Genomic DNA, 14,222 nt, shown 5'->3' with positions numbered 1-14,222 from the left:
AAATTAGCAAACTAACAGTAGGTACGTGATTAAAATGTCGTGAAATCCACTACCAGAATTTATGTAGAAATTTCTCTTGAACATTCAACTGTTGTGAAATGGCATCTGTGTAGTCAAACGGTGAGAATATTGCCGCTTGGATTTTCAAAATTTAGAGTGTATAAAATGTGTCTTTAAATGAAAGTTTAAACATGTATATTTTCTCCTGTAAATTTTTAGGTTCTGTTTTGTGTACCTTTCCAACTTTCAGTCCGATATGCTTCTTGGTGGAGAAGACGCCGCCAATGTTTTTATCTACAATGACTTGCATTGCATTTGAATCGTTTTCGGGAATATTGCTTTAAGAGGTTGTTCAGGAATTATTGAGACTGGTGTGCTTCTTCTATTTATCTTCCTATTACCTAGAAATAGTTTTCAACTGGATATACATTTATACGCCCTATACATTTAATTTAAAGTATGTTCTACTCCTTACTTGACTATGTACCATTTAATTAGGTTGAAACCTTTTCTCTCTCTTTTCACGATTTTTAAAGAAAGTATTAAAATGAGCTGGGGTGCCTACTAACAGCTACGTTTATGTTATAAAACATATGTTCTTATGCAGCAAAACAATATTTATTCTTACAGTACGCACTTTCCAGGAAAGCTTTAAAAGTTCAAATTGTTTCACATTACTAATATGCTTTCAATGTGCGTCAAATGAATATATTTCTTCACAAATAAAAATAATAATATTTTTTTCTCACAAAATGTATGACTAAACAGACTTATACATTATATATTTTGCGGCTGTTACAAAATGGAATAAGTCGCAAGAATGCCGGAAAAGCTTTATGGTTGTACTGTACGCACTTATAGCGGATATTTAGGGGCTTGGGCGAAAAACAGGCTTAAGATGGAAGGGGAAGATTCTGCGGCAACACACTTAGAATTATATCTTTCATAAATAAGGTAATTATACAAGGGACGTAGTAGGCTTCTGTTGCTGGTGAAATTTCATTTTTTTTTATTACTTAACATCATATGTAAAATCTGCCTAGTGCAAGTTTCTAATTAACTTGTAAGGCAGTATGGAATTGAAGACCGAAAACCCTGAGGTTAGGCATTGCTCAAACCTAAATTAGTGTTTAACCGAGATAGCATTATATCCAAATCTTGATAAATCAAAAGTTAAAAAAGAAATTTTATTGACTAGAACCGTTGCCTGATTTCGTAAAAAAAAAAGCTTAGAAAAAGGTCAAGACTGCATCTTTCAATACATTTTAGTATTTACTATGTGACACTACTAAACGTATTTTTGTATTTGTCGAAACATTGCTTTTACTTCCTTCTCTTGTGTTTTATGTTTTTTGCGTTAAGATCCTTTCTCCGAACAATAAAATCTGAAATCTGGTCAACAAAATTAAAAGCATCTCAAGGAAAACGTAAACAACTAATAAAAGAAAGAAGTCAAGCTTTAAAAATAAAAAACATTATATACAAAAGTTCTAGTAAAGCATAAGTGTCAGGTGTCGTAATCTTAGAATTACGAAAAGTTCCGTGAACCTGTTACACACGAAAGACTAAATTTTAGTGGATAAAGAATAAATTTAGTGGTTAAAGAATAAATTTAACGTACTGTGAAGTTTTAAAAATGCTGTGTTTTCTTCTTTCAGAAAACTTTTTGATACACCTTCGGCTTACCTTCGGCTGCTGTGCACGGTAAACTGTCTGATTTCAGCGAAAAGTTAATAACATTTTTCTTCCTAAATTCAGTCTTAGAAAGAAAAATCCCAAAAATGCGATTACCAAAGGTCTGTTTACAAATGATCATGTTTGGCTTAATACAAATGTTGAAAGCGCAGAATAGATTTGGAAATGAAGCCACGTCTGTCACACCGTTATCAACAAAAAAATCCGATTTTCCTGCAACTACCAGTATACTGTCAATATCAATTGCCGAAAGAGAAGTAGTAACAACGTTGATGCAAACGAACTCTACAACAAAATCAACAAAAAAGGAGCAGAAGAGAGAAAAGGCAAACTCAATCATAACAAAAGTACCAGTAACACCAAAAATGAAATTATGGACTACAGCATTTGTTAATGAAGAAGTTGGTAGTTATGGTAGCAAGAAAGAACACGACCCAAGTACAGCTATCTCTGCTCTCAAAGTGGCAGAAGAATTAATTAACAAGAACACAACCTTGTTAACAGATTATGACTTTCAAGTAACTGCAAATCCTACATTATTTGTAAGTCAAACAATTTTTAAAAATAAATATTTTTCTGCCAAACAGATTGCATTTTAATGGCAAAGTTACTCTTTAACAAATGAACTGCAAACTTTATTACCTATAATTACTGCACAGTTAGAATCATAAGAATATAATTTGGAAGTTTAATTTTATTTTAAAATTAAAAGAGTTTTGAATATTATCCAGTAATCATCATAATTCCTATTTACAAAAGTTTAGAAGCTAAAAAGTTAATAATTTTAAAATGACGCTTCTGAACTACATGTTTATCATTAAACTCAGCCCACAGCAAGATTTTAACTAAAATCATTATGTCTTATAGGGTATTTTTCACGTACTTCCAAAGCTGATGCCAATTCTTAGCACAAAAAAGGAGCATATGTATAGCATCATTGGACCAGTAAACTCACCAGACTTCGGAGCATGCAGGTATATTATAGATAACAGCAAGAAAGCTCTGTTACAGGTACGGGCTATTTAATAATAATTTTTTTTACATGCAAATAGTTGCTTGGAAAAAATTAACTGACATAAGTGAACAATTTTTGCTGCCATTTTATTTCTTTCATGACGTACTATAAGTGTGTCAAGTCTGAATAGGGTTAATCCAATCAACAAGTTTCTTGTTTGTCTTGCAAAAAAGAAAATCTAATCATGAATATTTTCTGACTCAATAGTTACCTTACTGTTTTTGTGGCTTATTTAGAATTGCCACTTTAAGAGTATATTTGCACTTTTTTGCATACATTTCCAATGTAGAATATCGCTTCGTTATGTTAGGGTGAACCTATAAAAAGTCTTTTTTCCTTTATTCTGCCGCAACGGCATGTACGAGTTTTTTATCATTCACAAATCGTTATTGTTTCACAACGGTTCAAAACAGTTCGCAGAAAAAAAAATATTGTTTTGGAAAAAAGCCGAACTCCTTCCACTTCCACGAAAGCAAATTTGGCGGTTGGCGAGAAGTAGCGAAGTTTGCAGAGAAAAAAAATTTTTACTATTAAAATATTTACTATTATAAAACACTCAACGGCAGCAGTAGCCATCAATTACTTTAATTTTTTTCAAATTTTAAAAATTGCAAAATACCCTGAACTTACACAGAATTTAATTCAGCGTTTTAATAAAAAAAATGCAGTTTTTTAGAGAAATTTTCTATCATGAAAAGTAATATCGAAATTTTCAATAAGAAATGAAAAAAACAAAATAAGAGGTTGAAAGAAAATACCTCTATGTATTAGTAATTGCAGTAAAAAGACTGCAAATAAAACGTTTAAAACAAAAAGCAACAACTGTAACAATATGTAATCGCCTGTGACTTTGTTCACGCATTAATTCCTAACAAAGTAAAAGTGGTTTTAAAACCCGTCACGGTAAATTTAAATTAGTATACAATACATTTCCTAGCCAATTAAATAGCTTTATTTCATTGCATGATTTATTCTAACCAATTAATGTCAAGAAAAGATTCATGGTATACAGAATATTGTTTTAAGGATGTTTTTTAGTTTATTTTAAGGAAAATTGTATAAAATGTAATCGACTGCTTAAAACAGACAGACACAGTTGGCGTGCACTATAAGAGACTAATTACTTAAACCCGTAAAAGAATCCACTCAAAAAGTTTAAAGATTATTGTGTTTTATATCACAAAATGGTTAGTTTTTAATGTCGTTAGAAATGTTGCAAATAAACCGTAAAAGAATCCACTCAAATAATACGTTTTAATATCCTTACACAATGTTTTAAAATGTGTTGAATGCTTGATTTTATGTCAATTTTATTAAAATGACACGAACAATCAACAAGAAAACTTTCTTTTTGATCATCTGTGCAACAAAAGAATATCCTAGGTTCCCACACAGTAGTAGTTCCTAGTTATTCCACAATTAATTATTTACATTCTTTTATCAATCGCAAAAACAAAATCGTCTTGCCTTGCAGTCCGGTCAATTTCCCTACTAGAAAACCGTCAACCTCGCAACTAGCGCAGTTTTTTTCTCACCTGATAAGACTGAAAGTCTACCTCGCCGTCCTCATAACTTATTTAGCAAAAATTACTCTTGCCCTGTGGTCCATTTTGACCTAAGCCGTCGTATGGAATTTTCGGCGACAAGTTTTATTAAAAACGATGATGTCTGTAAAAAAATGATGAAGTCACGACACAATTGGCTAATTGCAGCAAAAAAATATTTTATTACCCATTATTTTCTTCTTTTCTATATTATTGATCTACTAAGTTTCATTAACAGGATTCCAGCCCTTCAGAAGTTATTGAACATGATCAAATATACACCCTCCCCAATTTTTATATTCTTTTATGGCAACTCCCAAAATGCAAAAATTGCTGAATAAAAAGATATTAAAAATCAACTTCTAAGCCCAATTGGAACAGTATTTTAGGAGTTATAAAAGTGAGTTAGTGGAATGTGATCCACATTCAGGTTTGGTGCTTGGAAGGTAAAATGCTTAATAAATTAAAAATTTGTGAGCCTATTCATTTTTTATAATGTTCATTACATTTAAAGAGTAAACTGAACCAAAAAAATCTTTTTTTTAAACCAGCAATATATAAATATTTCTAAAATTTGATATATGTTAGCCGAAAGGCTAGGGCATGTACTAAAAACTTATTCATTATTCTTTGGAAATAAAAGTTTTCTGCCCATTTTTTGATATGAAAAAACAGCATCGCCTGACGATTGCTCCGCAGCCGAGAAGCAAAGGGAGTTCTGTTTTAACAGATGTGTAGCGCGGATGAAGAAGGTTGAAAGGCCGCTAGTTTCAGTTCCTGCAATATCTGAATTGTAGAAGAATTAACCCAACTGCCTAAGAATGTCTAGCAAATAGATAAATAAGTAATGCTGGCATCAGCAACAATAATCACAATTTAGCCAAATAACTTTTTAGGGTATGGCGCTTATTGAAAAAGAGAATTTAGTCAAGTATTTACAGTAAAACGCTTTCTTAAATAGACATTTTATGGTTATTTTAAAAGGTTAATTATTATCCTTTTTGTTATTACTAAACATTTCTTCGTTTTTATAGATGAACATAGGAGCCACAGATCCTACATTTTCTTCAAAAAAACTTAACCCATACGTGTTTAGTTTGATACCTTCATACTCATCCTTTCATACGGCAATCGTTTTCCTTTTTAAAAAGTTTAATTGGAAACGTGTAGGCCTGTTTTACATCGTTGGAGCCGAAACGTCAGGAAATACTGACATTAATATCAAGGTAATTTATTTAGTTCTGAACGGCTAAATGTTTTTAGCGGTGTTGATTCATTTTGTATTAAATCAATTTTCCTACGATTTTTGTTATTTTGTAGATTTGCTAGTACTCACATTTTTGTAGGAGTTATTAAAAAATACCATGTTCATTTGTCTTCGAGGAAGTATTGTAGTAGGGTTTGATTATTTCAAATAACTACTTGGAAGTGTTTACTACATCTCCAATTGCATTTTAGGTGATTACTGATATGAGCAAAAAATTCAGCGAAAATCAAATTGAAGTAGTTGCAACAGATTTTGTCACCGTATTTAACTCAATAAATCATAACCTAACCAAAAACGTAATTAGAAACAAATTAATATCGTTTAAGGTGAGTTAAAAACACACTGGTACAAAATGAATCTCCAGAGTAGACAACCATTTTAATAATAATAACACGTAGTCGTTATTTAAACTATAAAATGTTGGAACAAAATCAGTCATATTCTATTTTTCGACCTTCAGGATAAAGACATACGCATAATTGTGGCAGCGTTTAATAGATTTCAATTGCCAGCCATATTATGTGAGGTGAGTGTACATTAAATTCTTAGTACATACCGTGCACATCCAAACTCCTGTCAACATCAAATGTTCATAAAAAACAAGAAACGCCCAGGGGTTAAAAACGTTAACCTTTTTGTTTTCACGTTTCCTTAGCTGACGGTCTCCTTTAACACAGCTTATGTGAAAAATATCATCTGGTGAGGTGAAAAGAGGTTATTTTAAACGTATGCATAAAATTCGTTCAGGCAAAGCCAGGTTTATCAACTATTACTTTGTTGCAAAAAAACTTGAAATTTAATTTTGCAATACTTGCATTCTTGCAATAATGTTAAAAAAACAGCACAAATACTTTTGGCATCGGCAAAAACGTGTTCCGATAAAAATATGTGGAATTTAACACTAATTCTCATTTTTTGCAATAATAAAATTAACTGCTTCGAAAAATAAAGTACTGTACAATTAAACAGAACAAATTAAAATATATTATTACCCCACTGTTGAGTATTTTCAAATGTTTACGTTTATTCGAACGTTATCAAAAAATTTGATTGGGTTTTCTTTTCACGTGACCAGTCTATATAACGCCGTATAAACCGACATCAAAACAAAAACAAAACAAGAAAGTTAATTTAAAGTGGTAGAAAAATGTCAATTACTCCTTGTTTTCGTCTGGTAGACGATAGCTTATTTGACGATTTAAATGTAATAGACGAATTCATAGCAGGACAACAGTCAAAAGCTACAAAATATTGTCCCTGAAAGTTATGTAGCCCAACACAGTGGTCACAAATTTTGTTAAGAAATTACAAATCAGCTAGTACCACTCACCGTTACAAAATGTCAAACATCTTGAGCTCAAATAATAACCAACTTGACGTACATAACCAATCGACAGCTCTTAATACTTTCAGTTCTACGCAGTCTTCAACCCTTTCTTAATTTTTTTCCGGAGGAAATTTTAACAATTGTACTCAATTGTACTCCACCAGCGAAACGACAAAGAATTGAATTTTATAACTGTTTTGAAATATTCTATTTTTAAAAGTTGTATTGTATTGTTTATTTTCGAACGAGTTGTGGATCAAATGTCTGTGTACGTTCAAAATATAAAGAAAATTACATGGTTTCAACCTAAACCTTGTTTTTGGTAAAGACCCCTGGACTCTAAAACCTTTTTTTTTCATTAATGGTTATGAAATAATCAATGGGGTAATAAATGACTTATTCACCTTATTAGCCTGTTTATACGGGAAAATATAGACCTTTGTCACTCGCATGGACCTCATTGCGTTCATTACATGACGTCATGTTCTCGGCCTATATTTTCCCGTATAGACCGGCTAAACTGTTAATAAGCCATTATTATAAATTAGGGGGTGGTTACACGTACCCGAAGTGAGATTTTGCCGAAGTGAACTCACTTCTGTCTCTTATAAAAATTCTGTAACTGGTTACACGTTCAGACCGAAGTGAAATCTCACGCTGGCGTGAGTTTACTTTGGTCTTTAGGACCGAAGTGAAATCTAACGCCGGCGTGAAATTAGTAAAAATTTACGTGTAACCCCAATGCTGTTTTCACTTCGGTATAACATTTATAATGAAGTTCACTTTTTTTAGTTCATTTCGGCATGATAGGCGAAGTGAAACTCACTTCGGGTAAAAACTTACTTCGGTCTCCAATTCGGCACGTGTAACCTAAAAAACTTTCACGCCGGCGTGAAATTATACTTCGGTATAACTTTCACTTCGGGTACGTGTAACCCCTTAGAATGGAACAACTGGCATAAAGCACACACAGACAAAAAGACTACGAGAGGCTAAGAATAACAGACTGTGACTAAATCGAATAGATTAATATAAAATTTTACACTAATTTAACGTCAATATTTTATATCAACTTAATGAAGCCATTACAGTGCACTTAAAACTTTGAGGCCAAGTAACTTAGAAACGAGGTTTTGGAATGTACGGTTTAATGACGCCATCAAAAAACCTTCAAACCCTAATATCTCTGCAACCGTTTGTCAAACGTACATAATCCTATACATTTTCTTGGTCAGCGTTTCAAGATCTATATGATGAAGGCAACAGGTATACTAATTTCTAAAAAAAAATTAGGGTTTTGACGGAACATTGCCGACGTCAGCAAAATCTTTGCCCTCTTATATCTCATTAACCGCTCATCAAAAGCGCATGATCATATACATTTTCTTGATCACCAGATTAAGCTCTACGCAATAGAGGCAACGTGAAAACGTGAAAAGATTCTAAATTTTTTTTGTGGATGAGTCGCTAACGTCGTCAAAACGAAGCTACTTTTTCATTTTTATCCTGCCTCAGTGGATTTTTCTACGGGCTTTATCGACTACTTGCATAAAAAATGCAGCGAAGAAATTTTAAAAATGATTTCGCCAAGAATTTAGTTCGAATACTGTAATTGTAAACCCATGTACATTTCGTCTTAACAAAAACGCAGGTTACAGCTAGTCAGAATTTCTGTTTTTTGCAAATTTAATTTCCTTTTTTAGGCTTATAAGTTAAACATGACATCATCAAAATACCAATGGATTTTAACTAACCATCCTAGCTACAAGCGCTGGGAATACTCGGGGACTGAGTGTACGGCAGACGAAGTAGATAGAGCCAGTAAAAACGTGCTAATACCAAGACTCTCACTGAAGAGGTCTGACAATGTGAATACCGTCGCAAATATAGTATGCTTGTTCTCTTGTATTTTTTAACATTTTGACACACTTAGTTTACCCAGAATTTTTACATCAACTGTATTTTTTAAGTCATTTTTTTTTACTTTTAGAAAGTCAACGAGGTATGGGAACTAATAAAGGCCAAACGTCGAGAACTCGAGACAAACCTATACGAAGAGGAGCTGGAATATGACGAAAGATCTCTGTACGCATATGATACATTGTGGACTGTCGCGCTGACACTAGACAGGGTTATAAAGAAGTACAAGTATACTGGGGAGTCGTTCACATATGACAACTTTACAACATTAGATAACCTTGTAAATGAAATGGAGAAAGTTCAATTTCAGGGCATGACTGTAAGCTAACTAGTTATAATTAATTATACAAAATCGAGGCATCGGGTGAAATTGTTAATATAAATTTATAAGGCTTTCTAATACATAGGGCACTGAAAAGTAAGAAGAAAAATATGCAGTTTTAAGATAAATCGATTCCAAAAAAAAAATTTTTGCCTAACTAATTCTTGTGAATGAAGGACTTGTAATTACTTAGAAATTTACCGTCATTTTTAACTTTTCTGTCATTTGAATATATTAAACATTTTATGACGCCAATGGCTACAATTTTTACAGGGTTTTATACGCTTTGGTCAAAATCGACGTGGACGATTGGTAGATTACACCAATTTTGAAGTATATGGAATAAATGGTAAGACAATACTATCTTTCCCTGGGTTGCCTAATGCCTTTTTAATAGTTAACTGCAATGTATATATTATAACATTTATTATAAAATATTTGCCGCAAAAAAAAAAAAAAAAAAAAAAAAAAGGTGCAAGGAATTTGAAATAAACCACTTTTCAGGAAGAGACCTTAATTTTAGTGCTGTACTGAATATTTTTTATGGCAGGAACTTTTACTCACGTGGGAACATACAATGCAAAAATCAATCAGGTGGAATACAATATTTCTCATCAGAAAAATATTTTTTCACCACTTGGTAAGTCTTAATCTTAGCTTATATATTTTTTTTTTAATTCCGAGGATTTTTTTTAACAGCATATTGTTTAGGGACTACCATTTAGAAGAAATGCCGTTGTCTTTTTGCGTCTTCTGACACTTGTGTTCGTAACGCATTTAGAATTTAATTTGCTCTTTTGAAACACGTTAAATTTTAAGACAGAAAGCCAAAAAAGTTACTTCTGCATTTTACCACAGAATTATGGATTTCTTTCCTTCTATTCGGGACTTTAGAGTAATTGTTAATTAACTTATTTTCACAGCTTCATACAACATTTTACTTGATTGTGTATGTGGCATTTCTTCAACGAGTGACATTTTTATGGATTTGTTTTCTTTCAGTGTATGAAATACCAGTGGACGGTGTCAAAACAATACACCACCCGGAGAAGTTTAGCACAGCCACTATTGCAATTTTGTGGACATTTTCTTTTTTGGCGACATGTTTATCTGTTTACTTTTTTGCTGTTAATGTATTCTACAGAAAAAAGGTGTAAGTGGAAAGTATTTTTTTCACAGTTGGACTACAAAAAGCCTTGTGTACTGAAATGGAGAGACATCTCAAAGCTGAAATTGTTTTTTCCTTTAGACTTATAAAGATGTCTTCGCCATACATAAACAACTTAATTGTAGCAGGTTGTATTCTATGTTATCTGGCTGTTATCCTGTATGGACTGGATGCCAAATTAATTGATGTGAATAAAATACCTATGACTTGCAACGTACGTAACTATATTGGATTTTGGAGGGATTTTATGGTCGTGATTGCGTGTTTTTATGTACGTGGAAATATTTTGCCAGCACTTCAGTAACACAATGCAAGTATTGTTTTCCGTTTAGGGTGTTGTGTTTTGTCTTACTTTTGGCTTCACACTCGCATTTGGAGCCTTATTTAGCAAAACATGGAGGATATATCGCATATTTACAAGCGCAAGAACATTACAAGTTATTGTAAGTTGAATCAACATATTAAATCATTTGTTGGTAAATAATATATCTATAATATAGCTTAAACATTATTAAAAAAAAACAGAGTCGGAAAAGTTTCTTTTAAATTTGATATTTCGACTTTACATTCTAAAGGTCATCATCAAAGTTGTTTGCTCGAACCGATATTTTTTAATAAATCATTTGTGATTTCACCCTATAAAGGCGGGGCTTTTTAGAAAAGTTTCTTTTATTGGTAAAAACTTAGCACGAATGTTCGTTAGCTAGCTTGTTGGTAATCAGTTGGGATATACAACAGCATTGCTTTACCCAGTATACGATGACGTATTCATATTTTCCAGAAAGTGAAAAAAGGGTATACCGGTGGAAAGAAAAAGTCGTTGAAACAACGCAGCGGTGAAAATGTGCTTGATAAAGTATAAATGGGATAAATAAGATTTTTATCATGTTATTAGCCACACTTTTAATCTTCTATCTCATAACGATCGCTACTTGTCCAAACATGTTTTCTGCGAGTAGCGACGGGGAACTTCTGGTGAAATGCCAAAATGTCAACTCTAAAAACGATATACTTATAAAGTTGTTACAAGAAAAAACTGGGAGAAACACTTTCTTCCTTTTTGCCCTTTGTTGATATACTCGGTATACTCGGTAGTCATGACTTCTATAAAGTACGGGAGAAATCATTAACACCATTTTCGGCGCTTCATGCCAGTATGAGTTAGACGAGGTATATTAATGACCTTCTTTCAATCTGAGTATAACTGTAATGTTTGTTTTCGTGCTACGTTTCACTAATTTCAAGGTAATCAAAGATATACACTTGTTTGGCGTCATCTTTCTAATGTTATGTTTGGACAGCGTCATATTGACCACGTGGATGCTTACGTCTCCGTACGAACTGAAAATTGAAACTGTCAGTTTTGAGGTATGACATACTTTTGTCTGCATTTCTATAAACTTTAAAACTTACCTCCAGCGAAAAAATAAGTTTAGCTAAATCGATTTATAATATCATAAGAACAAACAATTTCACCTTTATTTTGTTAACTCGTATTTGCAACTCGTCCGCCTTACTTGTCTGCTAAATTGTTTATGCTTAGAACATGTGACGTCATGAACTAGCTCTCTTCAAAATTTACCCCAATCTCCGGACAGCGTGAGTTGAGCCAAATTTGACACTAGAAGGAGAGAGATATATATTATACATTTTTAAAAGGAAGAAAAGCGTTTTCGTAACAACCGATATTTTTAACTTTTAACACTGGCTTATTGCGCAGTACCTTATTGTTCAAACTCACAAAAAATGGACGAGAACATCTGCAGATCTCTAAATTATATTTGGCTCTAAATAAACTCTGCTTTATTTCTCGATAGTTTCTAAATCTTAAAACCGATTAAAGCAATGATATCGTATTGACATCCTTAAGCATTACCACTTGTGACAGCAATTAGACAGAAAAGTAGTATATAAAATAATATGCAATGCACTGGACAAATGTTCCTCCAAAGTTTTAACACTTTATTATTATTTTTTTGTTTGTTTAGGAACGCCTTGAAATTGACGAAAGACATGAGCAGATCATCTATCGCTGTAGTTGTCATTTGCAAGTTCATTATGGAGTTGCACTTTTTCTTTATAAGGGTGTGCTATTAATTTTCGGCTTATTTCTGGCTTGGGAGACAAGACACATCAAGGTAGCAGCCATCAATGACTCCAAATATATAGGTGACTAGTTTCTAAATAATTATAATGAATTATTTCAGAATTCTTATATTAAAATTTTCGTTACCTTTTTTTAGTTAAATTTATGCCATAATTGTGTTTATAACGTGCTAAATTTGCAGGTTGTTTTTAAACACATTAATTTATTTTAGGTTTGGCAGTTTACAATGTCGGCGTTCTAGCATCGATTGGTTCTATTTGTTCATTGGCATTGTATCAGACAACGTTTTATACAGAGCTTTATGTCGTCTTGGCGTTATGCGTTTTGTTATGTACAACATTAACACTTATATTCGTGTTTGGACCAAAGGTATACATTCATATATATTTTAACCCTACCAATAATAATATTTATGAGCATTACATTTATATTCGTATTTGGACGTAAGGTTAGCACGAAAAGTGCTTCCATATAATATCCGTTAGTGGCTAAGAAGAGAAAAAAATAATACAATATCTCATATTTTACATGAAAAATATAACCGCGCATGGAGTTTACGATTTATTTCGTTTCGTATTAATTTCATTATTATACCAAAATAATGAAGTTAAAGAGAAGCAATTATTTTCTTATTTCCCCGATATAGGTCAAATTGATAAGGAAGAATTTCGAAGATCCTAACTTTAAAAACGGTAGACCAGTTCTAAACAGTACGGGACCATCACAGCGAGCATCAAACACAACGTATTACAACAAATCAGAGGGAAATGCATCAGAATATCAAAATCAAAGAAGAGACGTTATAAGCAATAACGACGCAGATTTTCACACCATCCCAAGAAAGGGGACAGTAGAGAGCGATTACAGCGACGAACAATCGCCTATTGTTCGAAAACACGAATGCATGAAATCCAATTACTGCCAAAATATCTTTGTAAATAAATATTCTGAATAAATGCAGCAGTGCATGTCCCTGAGAACTTCGAACACGAAAATTAAAGAAAGTGTAAAGGTATTTAGTAATTCATCCCAGATTAAGTAAATTCACAGAAAACAAGCTTGAATTAAATCAGATCATAAATTAGATAAAAGTAATTAACTACTTATCGTTGTTAGTTCCTACAAGTTGTTTACAACTTCGCTAAAACTACCAAATGGTTGGCATACACTAAAAACCCAACAAAAGAGAACTTGTACAAAAAAACAAAATATAACTGCTGTGATATAATGCACCGTATCGGAGAATAGCGAAAAAACTAGATTTGTCGTACAAATTATTCTTAGCGTTTCGTAGCCAGATATTTTGTGTTATGAGTTTTTTTGCCATGAAATAATAAAATAAATATGCTCACTTTCACATTTTCCTTTCCGGAAGGAAGACCATATATACTAAAGCATCACGTGCACCACGATCGTGCACCTCATAATATAATCTTGAAAATACATATTTTTTTTATTATAGTTAGTATAAGTAAAAAATGTTTAATCAAAAATCACGCATTTCAATAATTTTTTAGCCAACATGTACAATCATTTTTGTATATAACTTTTTCTAATATTTATCATTTTTTCCTCCTTGTAAATTTATAGGTCCGTGTTTTGACAAAGCGTTACTATTAACATTTTATTATTAAATGCGGCCGTATTCATTTTCTCTTTCTTCTTCGAACAATTTTGAAGCAACTTTTGAGTAACGTTGCGAATTTAGCTAACAGAATGGATTATTTCAGTTAAATGATCCAACTCTTGGCTCACGGACAAGCTTCCTACAAACCAGCCTAGATTTAATACGCCATGGTGAAGATACGCTAACTAGCTAAGCATAAAAGCTGTGTTTTTGACTGTGATCAGCGTCTG

At 32.5% G+C, this 14,222-nt stretch overlaps 1 protein-coding gene across 1 annotated transcript; it reads left to right on the top strand.

Annotated features, from left to right (window-relative positions):
* Window positions 1-1,759: 1,759 nt before the first annotated feature.
* On the top strand, window positions 1,760-14,000 carry LOC130629125 (gamma-aminobutyric acid type B receptor subunit 2-like). Its single transcript, XM_057442229.1, has 16 exons — window positions 1,760-2,237; window positions 2,563-2,706; window positions 5,289-5,480; window positions 5,713-5,847; window positions 5,982-6,047; window positions 8,552-8,737; window positions 8,839-9,087; window positions 9,364-9,439; window positions 9,641-9,730; window positions 10,093-10,243; window positions 10,340-10,472; window positions 10,591-10,701; window positions 11,504-11,626; window positions 12,247-12,427; window positions 12,577-12,734; window positions 13,012-14,000. Exons 1-16 carry the CDS (start codon window positions 1,782-1,784, stop codon window positions 13,318-13,320), a joined length of 2,760 nt encoding a protein of 919 aa, XP_057298212.1. The 5' UTR covers window positions 1,760-1,781; the 3' UTR covers window positions 13,321-14,000.
* Window positions 14,001-14,222: the final 222 nt, after the last annotated feature.

The sequence above is a fragment of the Hydractinia symbiolongicarpus genome, chromosome 15 (genome assembly GCF_029227915.1).
Source record: "Hydractinia symbiolongicarpus strain clone_291-10 chromosome 15, HSymV2.1, whole genome shotgun sequence".
NCBI lineage: Eukaryota > Metazoa > Cnidaria > Hydrozoa > Anthoathecata > Hydractiniidae > Hydractinia > Hydractinia symbiolongicarpus.
Note: the sequence above shows the minus strand (reverse complement) of the source record. Positions and strands in the feature narration are given on the sequence as shown.

Coding starts and splice junctions, on each gene's coding strand:
- LOC130629125 (XM_057442229.1), top strand. CDS start 1,782: ATGCGATTACCAAAGGTCTGTTTACAAATGATCATGTTTGGCTTAATA. Junction 11,627..12,246: donor TTGAAACTGTCAGTTTTGAG/GTATGACATACT, acceptor TTGTTTGTTTAG/GAACGCCTTGAAATTGACGA. Junction 12,735..13,011: donor TATTCGTGTTTGGACCAAAG/GTATACATTCAT, acceptor TCCCCGATATAG/GTCAAATTGATAAGGAAGAA.